The 23,866-nt window shown below is 41.8% G+C and overlaps 1 protein-coding gene across 1 annotated transcript; it reads left to right on the forward strand.

Annotated features, from left to right (window-relative positions):
- The first annotated feature begins 1,334 nt into the window (after positions 1-1,334).
- Positions 1,335-15,913, forward strand: LOC130389352 (hydroperoxide isomerase ALOXE3-like). Its single transcript, XM_056599097.1, has 15 exons — positions 1,335-1,416; positions 7,183-7,338; positions 7,961-8,162; positions 8,316-8,397; positions 8,589-8,708; positions 9,048-9,151; positions 9,995-10,167; positions 10,698-10,841; positions 11,404-11,607; positions 11,932-12,018; positions 12,132-12,298; positions 12,535-12,656; positions 13,521-13,621; positions 13,874-14,044; positions 14,675-15,913. The coding sequence occupies exons 2-15, from the start codon at positions 7,192-7,194 to the stop codon at positions 14,852-14,854; spliced, it is 2,004 nt and encodes a 667-aa protein (XP_056455072.1). The 5' UTR covers positions 1,335-1,416; positions 7,183-7,191; the 3' UTR covers positions 14,855-15,913.
- The last annotated feature ends 7,953 nt before the right edge of the window (positions 15,914-23,866 follow it).

The following is a 23,866-nucleotide window of genomic DNA, read 5'->3' on the forward strand; positions in this document are numbered from 1 at the left end:
TAACTCTTTAACTTTGGCAGTTCATTTTAAAGCCAACCGCTGTTATGACCACAAGTTTGTAATGTTCTTTTAAATCGATTTGTCTTGTGGTCAACGTCAAAGTCTGAATGATTGAATGATTCAATCGAGAATCCGTCCACTGATGCCTTTCACGTAGTTGATAGCTTTGGTGTTAAAAAGTGAGTTCAAAAGCAACTCAAGCTAGCCAAATCTTCCACATACCCTACAGATGAAAGAAACAATTACAGGGAAATGAGCAATTGGACGCAAACGATTAACTAGTTTATTGGGTTGGAAATCGAATTGTTACTCACCAGAAACACCAAAATAACTCTAATCTAACACATATTCCAAGTCTCAACTTGTCTTTTGGCGCTTTGCATTGCATGAAAAAATTCCACAATAGTTTTTCCTTGCACCTTCTGAACTGATAGTATCCTCCCCATCATTCGTCATCGCTACCCAAAAAGAATTGGCCAGCGACAAGCTGTTGTGAAGAAGTTCCAGAGAAAACCACACCTATGCAATTCTCAAGAAGAAGTTGAACTAGTTATATCACTCTTGTTCTTCATTTAACCAGTAGGGATTGTGTTGGTGCATTATTTATGATTGAACAAGTCTTTTATTGCCTTATTTTATGAAACAGGAATACTTTGGAATACATATTTTTTAATGCAGAATTGGGTCTAAATTCAAGCTTGGCTCTATTTGCTCATGCCCCATATGGCTGGGGATTATCTCTGCTTGTTGTAACTGGGACATTTAGTATTTTTGATGTGTGGTCAGAATACGCTAACACAGATCGTTATTATCTATGTTTTTCCTCTTCCGTATGTAACATATTTCTGTTGGCTCAAGCATGAAGGATGGACTTTTGTTTTGTACAGTACGCATCATTTAAAATTTCTGTTTTTTAAAGCATAATTTAAATGTATAATAAACATGTCTGATTTGTTTGTTTGTCGTAATTATCTTTATCAGTCACGGGAAGATGTTTTTTTTTAAGTTGTGTAGGCCTACGCTTTAGAAAAGACATGCATGTGTGGGTGCACTGCGCGCGTTCATGAACGCTCGTTATTGTTTGCAGGAGGAACCACTAGTCTTGAGTCACTTGCGGAAGCTTGTGAGCGACTCTGCATTACTGACATCGGCAAGGAACTTGTTCCACCATTGTGGTGCCAAAAGGGAGGGAAACTGTTAACTGGGAAAAACGATTAGGCTAATTGCCTTGTTTTGCCTCAACTTATCTCAACGAACATCTGTGCTGTCATCAGTACAGTGCAGTGTGGGCAGAGGGGCGTGTTTAGGGTCCGCTATAAGAGAAGACTCACAAGGGGCTCTCTACAGTGAGGTCAGATCCATACTGACGATTCCATCAGCTCCTGGAAAGGGAAGAAAGACCAGACACCAGGACAGGTAAGGATAGCGAGGTCTAACCGGGATCTATTGGATTTTGATCTCTGGGTAATCGTGTCAGCATTTCACATGTAATTGTCAACAATAAATTCAAATGTAAAAAATCCATGTTAAAAATGATAGATGATATAAATGTTATATCTAAATCTAAATTGTATTTATAAATCTAAATGTAAACGTTAAATCTAAATCTTAAAATTGATATCCAAATGTTAAATCGAAATGTTAGGTCTATATCTAAATCTAAATCTTAAATTTATATCTAAATGTTAAATCTATCTGTTATATCTAAATCTTAATGTTAAATCGAAATGTTAGGTCTATATCTAAATCTAAATCTTAAATTTATATCTAAATGTTAAATCTATCTGTTATATCTAAATCTTAAATTTATATCTAAATGTTAAATGTTAAATCTAAATGTTATATCTAAATCTTAAATTTATGTTGAATTGTTAAATCGAAATCTTAAATCGAAATCTTAAATGTATATCGAAATCTTAAATGTTAAATCTAAATGTTAGTCTAAATCTAAATATTAAAATGTGAGAATAAGAATTAGATTTAACATTTAGATATAAATGTACGATTTAGATTAGCATTTATATTTATATTTAACCTTTAGATTTTTATAAAACATTTAGATTTAGATATAACATTTATATATATTTAGATATAACATCATTTTAACATGGATTTTTTAACATATTGTTGACAATTACATATAACGTGTTGTTTTACAAGAATTTCTCTCACATTAGAGATCAAAGTTTAACCGAGCTCTTCCAAGATTTAATTAATGCCAGACAGCACGACAGAGAGGGGCCAATTTCTGCATAGGCTTATGGGGTTAAAGCAGAGAGTTATTTTTGATTCACAGCAGGCTGGTGTAGAGTTTAGCTACGCAGAAGGCTTTTACAGGGTAGCCTACCTTTCTTCACACACTCTACCAAGGTCTAAATGAGAGAAACAGCTACGTTAGACATGACATCAAAGTGTTTCTTGCTGACCAGCAGATTAGTGATGACTTTCTGTTAGAACACATGACTAGGTCCATGACTGAGGAAGAGGGGAGGTTAAAGCGCCTGGGTGCTGTATCCAAGTCTCCACCAGCGACTAAGTGTTGTCCAACATGACGGTAATGGAGAGACTGACATGAATGAATTGACTCTAGTTAATGCCGAATTACAGGCTAACCGGGATTCTATCAGACAACTGACTGCACAGGTGTCTTCTTTGACCAGACACATGACCCCTTGTTGACAGGTCTGCAGAACACATACAGTCTGGCAGCCCTAGTAGCTAATTGAGTCACCCGCAGCCACTGTCAGTCGACAAAAAGGATAGATGCCAGGACTGTATAACAAACAGAACCATGAGCTGTCCCCATTGTTTTATCTGTGGCCAGGCAGGACACCGAGCCATTGGCTGTTTACAAAGAAGGTCATCGGAAAAATGGGAAAAGGTCACAGGAGAAGGGTAGCCAGTGATCGTGAACAGTGTTAAGCCCACATTTAAGATCAAGCCGTCAGCCACACCATGGCTGTGTCGCAATTCAGGGGACACATCCTTCGAAGGGTGCATTCGAAGGGCGATTGCGTCACAAGGCTGTCCCATTTCGAAGGCTCCTTCAAATGCGGCTGACAAATCCCACCTTCTTTTCCCAGATTTGAAGGATACACCAGATGTATCCTTCACGGCCCAACGTTTCCCAAGATTCATTGCGCGTTGGATTTTTTCAGAAATGGAGTCAGAGAGCGGAAGCGGCAGTTGCAGTAAATTACATATTTAATGACAAAACTATTCAAAAACATTTTTTTATATTAAAATAAAGTTGGGACTATTTTTAATTTGTAACTTTATTGTCAAAGTTCAATTTCATTAACACGAGCCATATAACGTTAAACTTAACGTTGTATTTTATATAATTATTATATAACCGAATCAGAATCAGAAAACGTCATTGATCCCCGGGGGGAATTTCTTTTGTTCCAGGTGCTCCGTACAAATAGAAATTACAAGCATAGAAGATAAGATTATAAAAAATAGAAAATTCTAAATAAAATACAATAAAATAAAAGTAAGAATAAAGTAAGAAGTGGACATCTTAGTGAAAGTGGACATCTCTTAGGGTGCACTCACACTAGGCCATCTGGCCGTGGCCGTGTGGCCGTTTTCACACCAAACCGTGCTCAAATGGCCCCATTGTTCTCTGGCCTGCACTCACACTATGGCCATCTGGCCGTGGCCGTTGGCCGTCGCAGCTGTGGCCTGGCCACGGAAGGCTCTTGTACATACGTCATCACGTCGTAACACGTCATCACCAAGCGTCCGCTGCATGGACCATAATAAAGTCTGCCGCCACTCAGAGTTTTAACAACAATGGATAACAACACAGAGAACACACAGTTGCACCGATTGACACGATGTTTACCGTTTAATGGGAAAGAAGGCTCGTCGCCTTTATTATGTCCGTGGTCGTCGCATTGACTATACGTCATCCAGCTCAGGTTGCGTAGCCGTGCGTGTGCACGTGTCGGCTCATTAACATCTGTACCGTAACGGCCCGGGCCGTAGCAGCACACCTCTCCCAAGTGGCCAAATTGGCCCGGCCTGGCCACACTCACACTGGCAGAGTTGAGCACGGTTAGGTGTGAAAACGGCCACGGCCACGGCCAGATGGCCTAGTGTGATTGCACCCTTAGTGGGTTATATAAAACGGCTCCACATTTCTCCTCCGCCGTCCGGTTTGAACCGCAGCTGTCATGGTTGCTAGGTGACATGCGTCATCACGCAAGGTAAAGAGTGTTAAAGGCTTGTTACGCAAACTTGAAATGCTCCATAGGCCAGACCGTCTCATTTAAAAACGTTCGTTCAGCCTTTGGTCTGGTCTTCAAGGTCTACGAAGGCCACACCTTCATAGACCACGTCCTTCGAGGGATGCGTCCCCTGAATTGAGACACAGCCCATGCCAATCAGAACCAAAGAAACACATTGTACAGCTCATAGGGAAACGTTGCACCGTCTCTTGCAACATCAACGATGTGCCTTGAAATCCTTTTAGACTCAGGCACTCAGGTGACGATGGTCAGCAAAATCTGTATAAAACCTGGATGTCAAAATCCAACCACTTCAGTCTCTCTTTGCCGATCAGTCCTTTGAAATATCAGCAGCAAATGGTATATAAGTTGCTGAGGGTCTAGAACGGTTCCCTGCCCTATTCAACGTTCCTTGTGGGTCATCAAAATGCATTAAAATTCCCATCCAAAATGCAACCCGACTTGCCATTTATCTGACCCAGAGAACCGCTCTCGGCACTCTTGAGGAAATGGCTGATGTTAAACCTGTCCTGAGTCCTGAGCACATGCAATGTGAAGTTGTCCAAACATTTTCAGCTCAGCTAAACACAGATCCAGCAACCTACCTGAACGATGAGCAAGACAGACAGACTTTGTCTAAAATCAAAGACAAGTGGCACTCCCCTGTTGACGGATCACATCTAGCAGAGGATGAACAGAGATTAGTAAGGCCAAAAGTCTTACAATGCCTTGTGTGTTCAGAACTTGCTTGACCGTGGTTGGATCAGAAAATCCACCTCAGCTTACTCTTCTCCTGTTGAGTGTGTGAGAAAAAAAGGACATGACTGTGTTGACTATCGTGGGCTGAACAAACAAAACCATCCCTGACCGTCATCCACTTCCACGCATCCAAGACATCCTGGACAACTTAGGAGGCAACTCATGGTTCTCCATACTTGACCAGGGCAGTGCCTACCACCAAGGCTTTGTTGAAGAGAGCTGCCGTTTATATCTGACCGCTTTTAGCACACCTTGGGGGAGTTGGCGCGCCTCCAATTTAGCCTCACCAAAGCTCCCTCAGCATTTCAGCGCTGTATGGAAGGCATGCTGGCTGGTCTGAGGGGTGAATGCTGTTCTGTTTAATTGGATGATATCTTCTGCTTTTCCAAGACATTCCAGGGGCATGTTGAGGACTTGAGACAAGTGCTGTGTCGCTTACGAGAGCATGGTGTGAAAAGTGTTTGCTGCTCAAATGGCAAGTCAGGTATGTCAGACGCCTGGTCACAAGTGAAGGTGTTCAGATAGATCCAAAAGACCTGGAAGCGGTGTTGCATATGAAGGAGAGACAGCCAAAGAATGTCTGAGAGGTCAGAGCCTGACTTCCATTTGCCATTTGTCCTGCACACTGATTCATCCAATGAAGGTTTTGGGGCTGTGCTCCACCAGGAACATGATAGTAAACTCTGGGTTATTGCGTATGCGTCCAGGTCACTCATGCCTGCTGAAAATAATTACTACCTCCATTCCAGTAAGCTTCAGTCCCTTTCCCTGAAGTGGGCCATCTGCAAAACATTTTGAGTCTCTCTCTCTCTCTCTGTGTATTTATCTGCATAATTTGCTGAACAATCGTAGTAGTCTCTACTCTCAAGGGTCTCAATGCGGGCTTTGGTTTGTCGACTCCCAACATGCAATGCATTGTGTGGAAAATGAGAATCATTCGCTGTTTGCGAATGATTCTCATTTTCCACAAAATAGTACCTACTTTTTCGTATACCATTCCGTTTTGTGACACCCAATAATCTCGAAAACATTGGATAACAGTTTAAATGTTTATTATTATTACCAACAAGCAAATTCATTGGAAAATTAACCCTGCAAAACAGACTTTAAGTAGGACGTACATACGTACAAAGTGCTTAATAGGTATATTTTTAGGAGAGTTAGGGAGGAGAAGGGGCGGTGGTGAACTCTGAACAAGTGAGTCTTGAGTCTCTTGTAGAAGCTGTTTAGCGACTTTGCAGACTTGATATCGGCAGGGAGCTCTTTCTACCATTGTGGTGCCAAAACAGAGTTTAGACTTTATGTGCAACCTTTGCTTGCTCTTAGCGACCAGGCGTCCAGCTGAGGTAGCTGAGCAGAGTGCTCGAGCAGGGGTGTGCAGTCAGACTAACGCTTGGAGGTAGGCATGGGCAGTTCTGTTGTACCACCTTGTAGGCCAGTACCATATTCTTCAGTTTAATGCGGGGAGTAGAGATCACAGAAGGTAGGCAGAACACGAGGCGGGCTGCAGTGGTCTGGATACACTGCAAAGGTTTATCGTGGGAGCGGAGAGTCCAGCAAGGAGCGAGTTGCAGGAGTCAAGGCGGGAGATGAAGAGTGCTTGGACCAAGAGCTGAGCTGCTTTTACTTGTGAGGAAGGGCCAGATCCTGCGGATGTTGTAGAAAACAAATCTGCGATTTGGACCAACACGATGATGTTTGCGATGCAGCATAGTTGATTGTCCAGTACCACAATGAGGTACTCGCGGTTGGGTTTGGAGAAGGAGCCATTCCATGTGACATGATAGGTGCGATTCTACATAGAGAGTGACTTAACCGACTTTTATTTACATGACAATCCTACCACTTTAACACTTCAATCCATCATAACTCCCAATAACGACAGACGCATGAAAGACAAGCACTGACAAAAGCCTATTTCTACTGATCCGGCCTCCATATTCAGTCGTAAGCCCATACTTAACAATAACAATGAAACCTTTTTGACGCAAACACAACCAAAATAGAGATAACCTTTAGATCTATAGACGTCCGGCAATAGCTCAGGAGGTAGAGCAACCTGAAGCTTGCTGGTTCGATCCCCTAGCTGAGTGTCGAGGTGTCCTTGACAAGGTACCAAGGAGGTGACTAGGAAGTTCAGAGAGTGGCCTTTGATGGAAAGATTGGTAACATTTGTGTTCTCTTCCAGGTTCCCATCATGTGTATGTATCAGGTACATGTGACGACGGGTGACATGTTTTGGGCAGGAACAAATGACCACGTATTTGTTACCTTGGTGGGAACGAATGGGGAGAGTGAGCGCACTGAGCTAGACAACTATGGCTTGGACTTCTGCCCCAACCAGGTGAGGAATTGCAGTTGGCTTTTCAACGCTTTCATTCATCTCCGGTGTACTATTGGGTCTGCAGTACAAGTTAATTGACTCTTTCTCTACTATCTAATGACTCAATAGTTGGTGAACCTTAAATATCGCGTGATAACTCATTATTTTCACAATAGGGATTGATTCTAATAAATATTTTTTAATTTATTTCTTGTATCTTCCTGGAACATTTGCATCAACAGAGTTCCACTGCTTAACGTTCTCCATTTCACTTACATCTGAAGCTTACACCACATAGTGTCATGGGATTGTCCCATATAGCATTTTTGCTCAGTGAAGAAACACCAGAAAACAGTGGGCCCTTAAAAGAACCAGCTTAGCACAGAAACTGTATAGGAAAGCCATGGTGAAGTTGGGGTTGCATTTCTAAAAACACTGCTCTGTGTGACCAACCCCCATATCGAAAAACCCTCAGGCCACCAGCGCTCTGAATGTTGATGATCCAGTTCTGGTCTTTTTTAAAGATGCTTGAAAAAGTAAACGATGACATACTGGATGTTGCATGAACGGCTTGTTAAAATGTCCTGAGACGGACGAGAATAAACGTAAGAGCAGAGTCGATAGTTGTTGTTTTGTCCAACAGACCAGCACCTACCCAGTGAACACCCAGCCCTTGGGCCATCTTCTGCTCATCAAGCTGGAGATATCTCAATATCTTTTTCTGCCAGAAAATCAGTGGTTCTGCTCCAAGATTGTGGTGGATACCCCAGAAGGAGAGGCCGTCATCTTCCCCTGCCACAGATGGTTGACCTGGGGGGAAGTACTGGAACTCAGAGGAGCCAAAGGTCTTTCACCAAGTTACACTTCAGTCCTTCATTCCTCTCTTGGGATATTCATGCAGTGGGCTGATCTCTTTTGATATTTATACGGAATTTTCATGATTGTTGTTGTATGTTATGATATATCTTGGTATACCTTATCTTATACCATAATTACAGCCACGAAGGAAAGTGACGATGACCATCCTTTGCTGATTGAGCACAGGAAGAGAGAGGTGACCAAACGAACTGAACTTTATCAGTGAGTCTATTCAGCTTTTCCAGTTGCAGCCTGATAATAACTTTCCAGCTTATACATCTACTTTCATGAATAAAATGTAGTGCTTCCTTTAATTTTGGTTTTATTGTATAGCAATAATATTTGTATTTGCATTATCATTTCCATTTTTCCGTGTTATTCATCTGACTTGCAAAACATTGTGTCTGCTACAGGTGGAAGGAATACACTGAGGGGATCCCCCACATCACTCATTTTGAGATGTCTGAGCTTCCATCTGAAGTTCGCTTCTCTCTTAGCAAAGGACTCGAATTCACGTTTTTAAAAGAATTTACGTGAGTGTTTAATTAGGATTCAATTATATTGGCTGTCCTTGAAAATGCAATAATTTAAACTTGGTCATCACTAATAAGGTTGAAACAAGATAAAATGTTTTTTGATTTGATTTTTTGTGTCCTTTTAGTTCAGATAACCTTTTAGTTCAGATAATTTAACTCAACTGTATCAAAGTAACACATGGGAGCGACACTTTGCATTGCGCCTGATTTGAGCTAGTCTGCTATCAGACAGATTAATGACTATAATATAAAGGCATTCATTTCAAGATCGTGATTCTGTGATTATTTGTAGGTCTGTCTGATTTTGTAGGTCTGTCTCTCTGCTTTCTCCTGCAGTAAAGCTGAACTCAAACTGAAAGGTCTGTTTGGATCTGAGGAATCATGGGAGAGCCTGGAGTCCATGAAGAACACACTCACCTTCAAGACGTCCCCAACAGCTGGTAATGTCCTCTTCTGGATGGTAAAACCTAGGCTTTAAAATCTATAGCTCAATAGAGTGAGCTTGTAGAAAAATGTATTGCACAAAACGTCTGTGGAATTACTATTTTAACACAATTTAGTTTCTTCATGGTTCAGTTTCGCGTTCAAAGATGAACACCAATACACACTACTTGGATTGATTTCATTCTTTCATCCTTAAAATAGTGATGCACCGATCCGATACCGATCACAGATTGATTTAAACAGTGAAGTATATATTAAAGGGATGTTTCTCCTGAAAATCATTGTTTGCCGATTATATAAGGCTTCTTAGTTAGTAAGTATATGAGGGATATTGTTAATTTGTTAAGCCGATGAAAATGTGAAAAGCACTATAGTTTTAGTTTTGAATATTGAGGGTGGATTTGGGGCTGGGTGATTAATCGAATCGTACATTTTCTTTTTTACCATCTTGTTTATTTTTTTAAGGCGGAATTTAAAAATTCTCAGTTACAAAGTTCTTTTAATGGGTTAGATTATGATTTCAATATTGACCAAAATAATCTAGATTATGATTTTTCCAAAAATCCAGCAGCCCTTAGTGGATTCACATGGATATCTGACAATGTCTGTAAATTTAGATGTAAAGGTGTCAATTAAACATCCCTTACAACAGGAGAAGGAATCACTGGGACTACTTTTTGGCAGCTCTTATTATCCTATTAAGCTTTAGATAACAAATAATGACAGGCGGCAACATTCGCTTGTATGCTGCATGGGAGATGCTTATATTTTTTACTTTTATCCCATACTATTGAAGACTACAGTGCTGTAATGAATATATAACCATCCCCTCTCTGAAGAATATCTCGCTGAGCACTGGAAGGACGATGCTTTCTATGGCTACCAGTTCCTGAATGGTGTCAATCCCTCCATAATCAGAAACTGCCCCCTTATGCCCTCAAACTTCCCCGTCACTGAAGAGATGGTGCAGCCGTTCCTAGAGCCTGGTACTTCCCTACAACAAGAGATCCAGGTATGTGTAGGGGTGCACATTGCGGACCCAAAAAGGTGTCCGCAGAAGGGTAACCCACTTCAAAACAAGTGGGTTACATGTTTCTATAGATGTTCTTACAAGTGTCACACAAAAAGCATGCGAGTGATATTCAAACCTGTTTACAAATATACACATCTGTATGAAGCGGTTCTAAGATGGGAGAGCCCCTGGAGGTTACCAAGCCCATGGGATTTGGGTCGAGCCAAGATGTCTCCTATGGTGCTGAATGATGACTCTACCATAGCATCTATTTTTTCGAAATATTTGGATGGCTGGATAGTCTGGATAGTCCAGCAATGTGTCATTACCTGCAGCATACCTCAAAACGACAAACTTACGATTGTAATACAATTATTACAGATCTACATTTAGCACTGGTTGAAGGTTCACTTTTTCTCCACCATGATCAGAAATATCATTTTACTTGTGGCCACATAGCTGTTGAGTGTGTGCAGTTACTCCATCAGTGTCTTTTTTATTGTATCTTCCTGTGTTTGTTTGTAATTCAGAAAGGGAACATATTCCTGTGTGACTACAAGTCACTGGAGGGTCTTCAGACCCTCGTGGTGGAGGGGAATTCACTGCCTCTCACTGCTGCCCTCTGCCTGCTGTACCTGGACACCGCAGGCACACTCAAACCCATAGCTATTCAGGTGATGACACATTTAGGGAATAAAATACAATGGGTAATATGAAAAGAAGGGATGAAACAATTTTTTCTGGTTATGACCAATACTGATTTCAGATTATTTTCAATGCCCGACTTGTTGATATCTATTCCGATGCAAGTTTTCTTTAGTTCATGATATAAATACATTTATAATTACACAGCCTTCAAATGAAAACTGACCAGCAATTAAACATTTTATGACAAGCATAATTGACATCAGACAACCCTGGGATTCAAAAGGTTGCCCAACGGATCTTGGATAAAACCAAAGTAATCTGTACAGTTTGCAAAGCCTAATTCCATTTCTTTTCTTTTTTTCCCCCTTAATGTTACAAATTTTAACTTAAATTGCTTGTTTATTTCTTTCTTTCTTTCTTTCTTTTATTTTGTATGCGTAATGCACCTTCAGTTGGCACTCCCAATTTCGTTGTATAGGTGACTGTACAATGACAATAAAGTCTATCTTATCTTGTCTTATATAAACGCAAAGATTTTGTGAAGTTGCATAACTATTTTATTATGTTGTCCTATCTTCTCCCCTAAAGCTGGGACAGGAACCATCAGAGAAATGCCCAATCTTCATCCCCAGCGATCCAGAGCTCGACTGGCTCCTGGTGAAGATGTTTGTGAAAAATGCAGATTCATTAATTCATCAGATTATCTCTCATCTAATGAAGACCCACTTGTTGGCCGAGGTGTTTGCTGTCGCTACCATGCGTCACTTCCCAGACGTACACCCCCTCTACAAGGTAGGACCAGCTGACGTAGACGTATAGAGTCCCAAAATCAAACCTTGTGTTTTAGGAGAAGAGCTTCACACATTTTTACATTGGGGAGAACACATTAGTGATGTTTTCTGATGGAACTTGACCTCAGAATGTACAAATGTAGTAGAAAATCTTGTGTGTCGATGTTGATTTGGCTGGCAAGGCCATTTAACATCAAAACATCGGATTAAGATTGGGTTACCTTTGGGTATCAACTAGGTTTTGAGTGTTCATGTAAACACCCTAATGGATGGACCCATTCTGCATTAATTAATAGGATGCATAATTTCTCATCATTTATTTTAGCTATTGACTCCCCACTTCCGCTACACTCTACAAATTAACACAGCAGCTCGAGTTGTGCTACTTGGGCCAACGGGACTTTTATCAAAAGTATGTACTCACTTAACACTCATTTAACACTGAATATTTAGTGGTTGCTGTTATATCACTGTGGTTGCCATAATTGGTTGTGGTTCAGAAGGCTGATTGACTTTCATCTTCAGAGTTCAGCTGGCAATGAGGGTACCAATGAGCTGATGAGGAGATACCTGGCTGAAACCACCTACTCATCTCTATGTCTGCCAGACAACATTGCTGACAGAGGACTGCAGAACATCCCTAACTTTTACTACAGAGATGATGGACTTTTATTATGGACGGCCATCAACAGGTTACCTAAGACATCTCAGACATGTTGATAGGATTCTTAATGCGTCTATAGTTGCATATGCCAGTAACCTTTGTTGTATCTGACACAAACAACAGCTTTGGTATTTTCCTAATGCAAGTGGATAATTAAAACAAAAAATTGGATTTCAATTCACAATGCTAAGAATTAAAGGTCTGTTCCTGAGCTCAAACATCCTGTAATTATAATGCTTGAAAAGCTTTGTGATCCGTTTCCAGGTTTGTCTGGGCAATGCTGGGACTCTACTACCCTACAGACGACGAGGTGTCTGGGGATGCAGAGCTCCAGAGATGGATCCAAGATATCTTCACAAAGGGCTTCCTTGGCAACAGGAGGTCAAGTATGTGTAGTGGGCCAGTATATATAAAGGCAACATTCATAAAAAGCTTTTGCCAATTTCAGATTGCTGCTCTCTTGTTCCACCTCCCCATTATTTTCCTGTTCTGAATAAGGATGTTCGTTCTTGTATTGAAAGGTCTATTAGGATTGTTAAAGGGGTTGAGCCTGTAGGGCTGAAACATTCCCACTGGTCCCAATTCCAACTGGTTTAGGATTATCCTTCTCCCACCACATTGTCTTTACCATGAGATGTAAAATGTTTATTCAAGTTATTTTCAAGTAGCAATAGCTCCAGAAGTCGATAAAAGTCTCAAGATGATGTCATGCGTTCATTTGCATATTTATGATGTCATTGCACATTAATTTGCATTAAGCAAAGTGGTTGTTTCAAGCGAGGGAGAGATCACCTTAAGTTAATTAAAATGTAAACAGAAAAATCTTTCGCCAAATACCGGTAATCACAAATTCACTACATCGACAAAGGGAGGGAGACGATGAAACAAACTATTTACATTTTTTAAATTATCATAACAATTGACGAACCATGCCTTGTGGTGTTTGAAGACAAATGTAATTTTAGTCCAGACTTCATAGCATTTTTTTTTTTAAATGTTGCCACAGGGGCTCATCATCAAAGTGGGCAGGACAAGCCAGCTCTAGAACTTAAATATGTTTGCAATGTGCCTTGAATGCAGAAAAGGGTGACCGTTGGCCAACAGGTGGTACTATGGCACGCTAATAACTTTAAATGGTAGTATCTCAGTCAGTGTTTGGCTATATTTATAATAATGATTTGATATTGCTTCTATATATCATACAATGTATATTTTGCATATATGAAGACATGCTTAACGTCCTCATCCAGGGATGCCAGAGTCCTTCATCACCGTAGAAGAAGTTGTCAAGTTTGTCACCATGGTAATCTTCACAACATCTGCTCAACACGCAGCTGTAAACAGTGGACAGGTCAGAGGTCAACCTTCTCTTCATCATTCCAAAAAAAGAATGTTTCTGTTTCTGCTTTACTTCCAAACAAATTTGGCACGAGCAAGACAGCAGGAAAATCATGTGTTTTTACGAAGATAAGGCTGCGCTCATAATTGTCAAATCAATTGCAGTCCGGTTACGCAACAACTTGCAGATACTTGAATATCAGGATGGTCTCAAAAGGCTAAAGCCACAGCCGCTTTGGTCAAACAATACTGTTCTGTGTTTTAGTTTGACTACAACAGCTGGGTCCCAAACAACCCTCTTCAGCTTCGAAGAGCACCTCCAACTACCAAGGGACAGGTTACCATGGAGACCATTCTGGAGACACTGCCAAACATTGGTCACACAGTTGACTTCATCGCCCTTTCATCGGTTCTACACAAGAAATACACAGACTCGGTAAATTGGGATATAAAGACAGACCTGGCGACAGACACAGATTTGTGGAGGGGCCTTACATGGCTTGAGGGGGGCACAAATTTTTAATAGCTCGTCATATACAAGGGCGTGGCTAGAAGTTGCAAACACACCAGAAGTGTTATGTCCAATTTAATCGGGGGAGATTTAAAAAAAAAATGCTTTACTGTTATGTTATATATGCCATTTTAACGTAGTTTGAGAAGGAAAGCCAATCTTCTCATGTATAACTCACATCAACAAAGCGCAAGGCTGCATGCAGGCTAAACGCAGCGACGTTTATGGACCACTATGAGTAGGATTTGAACACTAAAACACTACATCCGTAATAGAGAGCATTGCGTAATAAGAGCAGAACAGGGCTATTCATGGTGAGACTTTCAGGCTTGAAACCTAAGATGAGATGAGAAAAATTAGCTTTATAACAAGAAGACAATGAAATGAGATACGTTTAATTTACCGTTCCCTGAGGGTACACCCTTACCTTGCGTATCATCTAAAAGATATCTTGCCTTATTTACTGGAACAGTAAGACAGATGCAGCTTTTGTCTGATAACAATGAACGCCAACATCTCAGAATACCATCTATGGAATGTGTCTTGTTCCCTCAGGTTGTTCTTGGTTCCTACCCTGAGGAACGCTTTGGTGAGCCGGCGGCCAAGCAGATTATAGAGAACTTCCAGAAGGAGCTCTCCAGCATCGAGGAAAGGATCATAGAGAGGAACGCAACTCTTGACGTTCCGTACTGCTATCTGAAACCCTCTGAGATCGAGAATAGTGTGTCTATATAAGATGTTCGCTACCCGAGGAGGAGGAGTAGCATTCCTGTTTGAGATTGCTCATCAATGCAGAGATATCATTTAAAAAATGTGCATCCTTTGTATATCTTGACCTCATATGCCTCTCGCATTTTACTATTAACCATTTACAGGCTACTCAAATACTCTAACCATTGACTGTCTCACAAATTAGTTAGACAATTTGGGATTGAAATAATAATACCCACTCACTGCAAGGAGCACCAACTGGATACAGTTATGTCCAAAGGTCTAAATATTTATAGGAAATTGGTCAATCCGTCACTGCAATTAGCCATGCAAAAACATTAAGATAATAAATATTACATATACTAATGTGTTGGGTTCCCAAAAGGCAATTTGTTTTGGGCAAAAACAGATATGATAGCGGTCCCTACTGTACCCCCCTCCATTGTTAGATTATCATTTTTGTCATGTAGAGAAATGCTGAGTACCAAATGGTATATGTTCTGTTATACAAGAATAACAAACATGATGATGCTGGTGGTGGTTAGTGAGTTCCCTCCCTTTACTGTAAAGCGTCTTTGAGTGTCTATATAGAAGCGCTATATAAATTCAATCCATTATTATTATTATTATTACTGATACAGATACACAATAGACAAATATAGAGAACTAATTGGTGGTGGTCAATTTAATACCATTGGAAATAAATAATGGCGGTTAGGGTTCTGTCACTAGAATATTGCTAAGTTAAGGTTGTTGCCTTTTATTTGTTATATTTGAATAGCATTGTAGTGATATACATAGCACCAGGGGCCTCTGCGAATAGTCAAATCTCATAACCTTTTTATTGTATTGATTTCAATCGGGTTATCGCCAACACTGAGAATCACTTAGGTTGGACTTGGCCAACGGGAATATTTTAGACCACTTGAATTCCAATTCACATGTTGAAAAAAAAGAGGCTAAACTTATGTTGATGTTGAAATGAACTGCCCCCAGTAGTCTTTCTTAAATCTGAAGTTGGCATTTTCTTTTCTTATGGTTTATTGTATGTGCTTACTAATCAGAAATAAATGAATTCATTTATATTCAAATAATTATGTTTCTGGAATTGGTATCCATTATTATCAATTGTATTTTCTTCTCTTCTATGCTTCTGCTTTACCGCGTCTCTCATGCGTCTTCGCGTAGTCGGTAAACTTCGTCGGTGGCATGTTGCTTTTAATATTGCCGCCGTAAAGGATATGGGATACAGTATCTCCTTTCCTTTTGCAAAGGAAGCTCAGGAGTAACCTAAAGGAAGCATCGAGGCTCCTTTCCTAAGCATTTTTAGAATTCAAAACACCTTTCCGCCAAGCATTTCCGGGTCATCTCCAAAGGAAAGGAAATTGCCGAAAAAGTTGAACATTTTTCAACTTTTTGACGGAGCCGAAGTCTCCAACTGAACGGACGGATCCACAATGCATTGCGCGTCCGTGCCCATTCAAAGTCAATGGGGATAACGCAACGGACGCATGTAGTGGGCACGGGGCGTAATACACCGTCATAAAAATCAATGAAAAGCAGCGAAACACCCAAGAGAACTGCAGCATTAACATACCACAAATCTTTACAACAATCATTGAAACATTATGTACCTGAATCGATTTTGTTCATGAATTAGGCTACTTCAATAGAGTGGCGAAGTCACGCCTCTTCCGGTAGGGCTCATGGGACCTATGAGATCGAAAAATATGAATGGGTGTCAATGGAGAGAAAATAATTATTTTCTGGTCCCAGTCTTTATATGCCCTGGATTACACATATGTTGTTTGTGGATTTAAATGATAATTTTTCATCCAAAGAAAACTAAAAATGCCCCCAGCAGTGACTTCGCCACTCTATTCAAGAGGTCGGTTAGACGTCATCTGACGAGAGAGCGGAAGTTCGCTGGGACGACACCGGATGGCGCCAGAAAACAGAATAATAACACATTTATAATAAAAAAACTAAGTTAGATAGCCTATTATGGTTCAATAAAATAAATAAATAAATAAATATGTACCTTGGAAAAAGAATATGTGAATACAAATAAATATAATAACAATAATAAGGCATGTCAATTTCCTCTGTAACATATGCATACATTGGCGTCAGTTTGGGTTGAAATGTGCTTGGGACAGAGACGCATTCGGAAGTGAATTTTTAGAAGTGCTGGGTACAATGAGCACTCCTTTTTCTCTCCTTAGTGCCGGTAATGAAAGGTTCTGAAAGACGGCATAGCCATGTAGCTAATTACTAAGGAATAAAATGTAGGCCTATACAAAATCGGTCTGGTACGTTTTATGAAGAAAACGTTTTCAAAAAGCATCGGACATATGACCCACTATGTTCTGCTCCATGTATCCAATGGTGACAACGTGACATGATATGGCTAAGCTAACAAAATAAACAAGAGGAGCTAAGAAAGGATTTTAACTGCGTGTTTAAGTTCAGAAGTGCCAAAGGTGTGGCTACACACAGCACTACAAAAGTGATCAAAAAATATTTGTTGCACAGCTGAACGCTGTATCACATCAGGAGCTGCGCTGTTCTCAATTCACAACACGCATTCCATCAAAACTAGCCTATATCAGGCATTCTGACAAAACTCATGAACTCCCCCCCTCAATTATTCCAGAATTCAAGAATGACCAAAAGTCACTTTGTGTCAACTGACTGACTCCACCGACTATCAATTGCAAGTTGAAACAGCCGACCACTTGAGTGCAAAAAAAACAAAAGACCTCGCCACAGCACCAGCAAATCTTAAGCAATAAATATCCCGTCTTACCTTTATTTATGTGGCAGTGGTCTGCAGATGCATCCCGCGGTGTAGCCTACCACATCCATTAAGTTCAACAGGTTATCGTTCTGATACTGTCCATGGTAGGCTACTAGCAACCTGCTCTGGTGCTTCTTACCTATGTATTCAGGCTAAAATGACTTGATTGTCTGATGCCTCATCATCCAAGCCAAAGAGTATTGGTATTAGGTTCAAAGGTTTTTATTCGCCATTTGTGCATAAACCAGACAGTTCATACACATTGGAATTCTTGTGCAGGGCTTCCCAAGTCGAGTACAGAATTAATACAGAGAGAGAGAGAGAGAGAGAGAGAGAGAGAGAGAGAGAGAGAGAGAGAGAGAGAGAGAGAGAGAGAGAGAGAGAGAGAGAGAGAGAGAGAGAGAGAGAGAGAGAGAGAGAGGGAGAGGGAGAGGGGGGGGGCACAATAAATAGTAATAATAAAAAATATATAAAGTTTTAAAAATTGAGATAAGGACAAATTTAAATTTAAATAGTAGTTTAGGTAAAGTACAATTCTATACTACATCAGTGCGGTTAGTTTTATTACTTTTTTTTGCTAACAAATGGAAATCAGACAAATCAGGTTATCTGACTTTCCTTTTAGAAGATACACTTGGCCACTATTCGGTCTGGAGGTTCAGTTTGCTGGCGAAGCAAGTGTAGCAGTAGCAGAGAACTGCAGGGGAAATGATGGTATGGCTGCTGAAGTGAGCGTCAAATATTCCACGTTTTCCGAACAGGATTTGGAAATAATCCTGCAGTCCGTGCACCAGGATTGTTTGACGTAGATGACCGTTCCACCTCCCGGGGTTTTACCGCTATCCCTAGCGCTCCGGTCCCCCCTGAAGACCGTATATCCGTCCAGTGTCACAGCCTCGTCAGGTGACTTTTCCCCAGCCATGTCTCGCAGAAACACAACAAGGTGCAATCCCGAAATTCCTGCTGCGTGGATATCCTTCCTCCCTATGCTGGCCAAACGCCCGAGCCTTCGCTGCACTCCTCTCCATCTACCGCGTCTCCGCTACGGGCAGTTGGGTGGGAGAGCTGCCTGCCGGTGGTTGGCATGGCGATGCAATGAGTAGCTCCGGGTAATCGCTCAACGTACTCGGGTCAAACAGGCCAGAATTACTGCGCTCTCTCCGTATCAGTAAGTTCGCCCGGTCGTATGTGATGTTTAGGGACAGTTTGATTGCCATAGTCGGAAATAAAAAGCGAGAAAAACATAAAAGACGCAACTTGACTATGGGGAGCTCCGCGACGTCGCACTCAGAGGAGCGCCGTCACCATGAGAATATTACTTGCCAAATCGAAAAAATAACTACACACTGTGTGTCTTTTTCCAATGTATTTGTTATCATTCGTGCCGTTGATCAGCAGAGAAATAATTCGGCAGTCGTTGACGTCTGCAGAGTTTACCTCCGGCCACTAGGGGATAGTGTTGTGTTGCAGACCGCTGACCGGCGGAGTTGGCGGTCTACCTTGTTGTGTTAGCTAGCATTGCAGACGTTCCCGTTGCATAGCATGTTGAGCTGCTGGCATGATTCATGATCAATACAATTGTTATTGTTAGATACTTGAGATGCTTATGTGTGTATGCATTTATGTGCATTACTGTTGTTATTACGTTTGTAGCTTACATTGTTATTCTGTGTGATCGCTGCAGGACTTCTTCATCGTTTTCATTATATCCAAACTCTGACATCGAGGAGTGTATTTCTTCAACGTCGCTTAGCAACCGATTACGAATGTAGTCTACAGCATTGAGAAGAGCCGTGTAATAATTAAGCAATAGATCCCGCCAGGCTGTGGTATGTGCTCATTATAGGCCTACCACTGTTAAGGGACGTTGCCCGGCCCCGACGCGCAGCGGAGGGCCGGCGACCCCCTTCACAGTGGTATAATGTGAGCACATACCACTGACTGAAGTGATCTATTGCTTTTATACAATGGTTACTGTTATGGCGAAACAAAAGTCATAGACACACTACATTTAAAAAGAAACAAAGAAAGTCAAAGTAGCCGTTCTGAAAAAAGTAGTCCCTCCTGGCTGCCGCTATGCATCTACGGTCGCTATGCAACACAAGCGTCCCTCCGAGAGAAGGCTCCGATAGAGCGGTTCGCCGGCAATTTATCCTATGGAGCAGTTCACTCGCCGATTTTAGACTTCAGTGAACTGTGCTATTGCTTTTATACAACTGTTAAAATTATGGCAAAATGACTTCAAGCTAAATCTCCGTGTGATAAAGTTTCTTACACAAAATGATCGGGCGTCATTGCAGTTATGTATACGCTCTTTATACAACAGTTGGGAACCAATCAGATCGCTGGATTTAGGTCCCCCATTGTATAAGTAGCCTACGGGATAATGTATATAGAATAACGGTCATTATCGGGAAAATAAGCCCCGACGGGGCGAACAGGACACCGACGCGCAGCGAGGGTAATTGCTTCCCAATGAAGGGGCTTAAATTCGACCGGCGACGTTCTATACATTATCCCGCTTATTACACGGCTATTTGCAAAAAAGAAAAAATGACTTCACATGGTGTGGCTTGTTACAATTAATTTGTTACCAGCATTCGTAGTGTTGATCAGCAGAGAAATAGTCCGCCGAAGACGTTGACATCGTTTAGCAACCGAAGACGCTGGGGTTGAAAAAGTTACCGGACCTCTTGAGAAGTGATACCAAAGACGTCATTATAGGCAAAAAGTCCTTCGTTTTCCTTGACAGCGGTCAATTTATATCTAGCATTCACCGCGAAGTTGTGAAGAGCCCATGCAAGTGAACGGAGCGTTCCAAGGCCCGTGTAATTATCCATAATAATTAAACTCGATTTTTTTTTTTTAAAGTGGTGGGTACAAAATGATTCATGACGAAATCTGGTGGGGACGCGTCCCCGGCGTAATCGACGCCTATGTATGCATATAATAATATTTGAGTGACTGGATATTTACATAGAAATATACTATCTAATACACAGTATTCCTCTTCTCCCCATACCACCATCCACGTCGGACTCCCGACCCAGTTTGGACTCAGCCCTAGTGGAAAGGAATCAGCATGTTTGGGAGAAGGACCCATATCCAGATGACCGGGACTGGTCCAGGAGCCAGGAACGGAGGACGTTCAAGTTCATGTTTTTATTTTGTCAAATGACCAAACATGCAGTAGCAGTCTTTGCTGGCAGTGACATTCCAGTGTTCTAGGCTCTTCTCGACAGTGCAAGTAAGAGTAGAAAGTACAATTAAATAAATACAATAAAATAAAGAAAGTAAATAAAAGAGTGAGAGTGATAGATGCGTGAGACCGAGGACAGTGAGAAACGGGAAGAGGATGCAGAGGACCCTTTGTACGCGATCGCTGTGATCGTGAGTTTGCGAACAAGGTTGGGCTGGGTGTGACCCCTAGTGGTCAATCTTATCCGTTTTTATTCTTCAAATGTACTCCTATCCAATACATCTGCACAAAAATAAGTAAAAATGCAGTGCCAGTAGAAAACAAACACAGCACCTTTTACAAAACATATTTATTTTTATATAAGGAAAACAGATTACAGTTGTGCACAGCACATACGTACAAAAATAAAGAAAAACATTTATAATATACTATTTCACATACACTTCATCGTAATCTTTTGTTTTTTCAAGACCAAATGATGAAGAAGGATAGAGAAGTCTGCCGTTTCAAACTTTATTTACAATCATCTTAATAATCCCAACTAAGGCAGAAGGTGAGGTATACGCAAGGAGGGCCTCTGACTGCCTCTCCCAGTGCAGGAATAGAAAACCCAGGTGAAAAGACCACGGCGGTGGGCACACACGCTGACACCAGTCCGAAGAGTTTCAGTCCAGGTGTTACCACAAAGGAGCCAAACTGGCTGAACCGATCATTCATAGAACTGACTGGAACCGGAGTCAAACCAGCTCTTTTTAGAAATCTTTTCCTCCAAAATTGACGGGGTTTTAAAAATAATCAGCAGAATGTACTGATATACCACTACATATTGGAAGAAAACCCCTGTGTCTCTCCATTGTCCTTTTGTAACATCCACAACCTTTTGATTTATTTTCTGTACACATAACATCATAACATATTACAGCATGACCCAGAAACCATATTGCCCACACATTAATACAAATCACATTGGTGATTTTTCTTCTCTCGTGATCATGAATGGAAAATAATATTCATCAAGCATGATTACACATTGTCCAACAGAACCGATCCCTGGATGTGCATCGTTTCCTGGACAATGACATCAGACGTCATTGTGGTATTCACTCCTATTTTAAGAGTTGTGCAACACAGTTTTCAGTCTCTCACTCCGCCATTCCTGGAAGTGTTTGAATATATCTGACTAAGTATTTTGCTACATCCTCTTTCATCCTCCTATGTATATGAGGCCACCTGTTGTGCACCCCGTAGCTTGTGCATGCTGGAGATCCGACATGCTAACCCGTCCGGACGAGAATGCGGTAATCACTTTGAAAGCACCGCTGTTATTCCTGTCCCAAGGTAAGTGGATCCAAAGACATCCAATCTTTCTTTGGCAAAACAAACACAAATAAATCAAGTTCAAACACCGCTCAACATCACACATCCGCTCACGCTAACCAAGAATATTGCACGTTTGGAAGTGACATCCGATCCATCCATACACTCTTAAAGTGAACCATCACATGCATCACTTCTGAGCTGAGACTGCAACTTTCTAAAAGACTTAGAAAGTTAGTAGATGAGGTATATAACATGCTTAACTGTTGACAGCTAAAAGGTTTGAGCATTCCATATAGCAAGCAAATAGCATTAAGAAGGATTATGCAAGGGAAATAAAATACAAATGGTTAAAAATAACAAATGGCACTCACAAGTTACTGCTGAGATTTCCGCCCACTACATCCCTGTCCCCGCTGACCTCAGGTGTTTAAGGGCCCGCTACATCCCTGTCCCCGCTGACCTCAGGTGTTTAAGGGCCCGCTACATCCCTGTCCCTGCTGACCTCAGGTGTTTAAGGGCCCGCTACATCCCTGTCCCCGCTGACCTCAGGTGTTTAAGGGCCCGCTACATCCCTGTCCCCGCCGACCTCAGGTGTTTAAGGGCCCGCTACATCCCTGTCCCCGCCGACCTCAGGTGTTTGAGGGCCCACTACATCCCTGTCCCCGCTGACCTCAGGTGTTTGAGGGCCCGCTACATCCCTGTCCCTGCTGACCTCAGGTGTTTGAGGGCCCGCTACATCCCTGTCCCCGCCGACCTCAGGTGTTTAAGGGCCCGCTACATCCCTGTGTCTCCACCATGTAAAACCACAGGATGTAAAGAGCGTAGCCATTCGAAACACTGCCCACACGCAACTGAGCAGGAGTGACCTACGACACAGCGACTGAGAGGAGTGACCTACGACACAGCGACTGAGAGGAGTGACCTACGACACAGCGACTGAGAGGAGTGACCTACGACACAGCGACTGAGAGGAGTGACCTACGACACAGCGACTGAGAGGAGTGACCTACGACACAGCGACTGAGAGGAGTGACCTACGACACAGCAACTGAGAGGAGTGACCTACGACACAGCGACTGAGAGGAGTGACCTACGACATAGCGACTGAGAGGAGTGACCTACGACACAGCAACTGAGCAGGAGTGACCAGAACAATGGGCTGGTTGCTTTGAAAGGTGTTACTCCATAACAGCAAATCGGACCCACACGCTTAAGTGTGACTGGGCATATCAGCAAATAAGAGGTTAAAGGTGCTGTAGGGAAGATTGAAGAGCTATTCTTTGATGGAAATTTAGGTCAGAATACCATAGCCATCCATCAGCTAATAGTGAGTGAAATGCGCTGGAGGAATATCTGTTTGGAGTTGGGTGCATCTGCTTTGTGAGACCATTTTGATTATCGCTCCTGGCTAATTTCTGACCAATCAGGGCATCTCTTCCCTGATTGGTTCGGGGGCGCAATCGTGCCTGCCATGTAAGTGATCAACGCAACGCTTTTCAATGGTTGAGGAACTTGGAGAGGGAGGAGAGTTTCTTATGGATGTTTAGCTAAAAATTCTTGATCTCTCGTTACAACTCAATGTTACCTACAGCTGCTTTAATATGCTCGTTAAGCAGCCTGTGTTTCGTCTGGAGGAGGAGCCCTCTGCAACGCCAACCAATCCACACGGGGGGGTCGCTTTGATTCTGCTAGAGGAGCCACAGGCCTAGCTCACTTC

This window comes from Gadus chalcogrammus, chromosome 9, assembly GCF_026213295.1.
Source record: "Gadus chalcogrammus isolate NIFS_2021 chromosome 9, NIFS_Gcha_1.0, whole genome shotgun sequence".
Lineage (NCBI taxonomy): Eukaryota > Metazoa > Chordata > Actinopteri > Gadiformes > Gadidae > Gadus > Gadus chalcogrammus.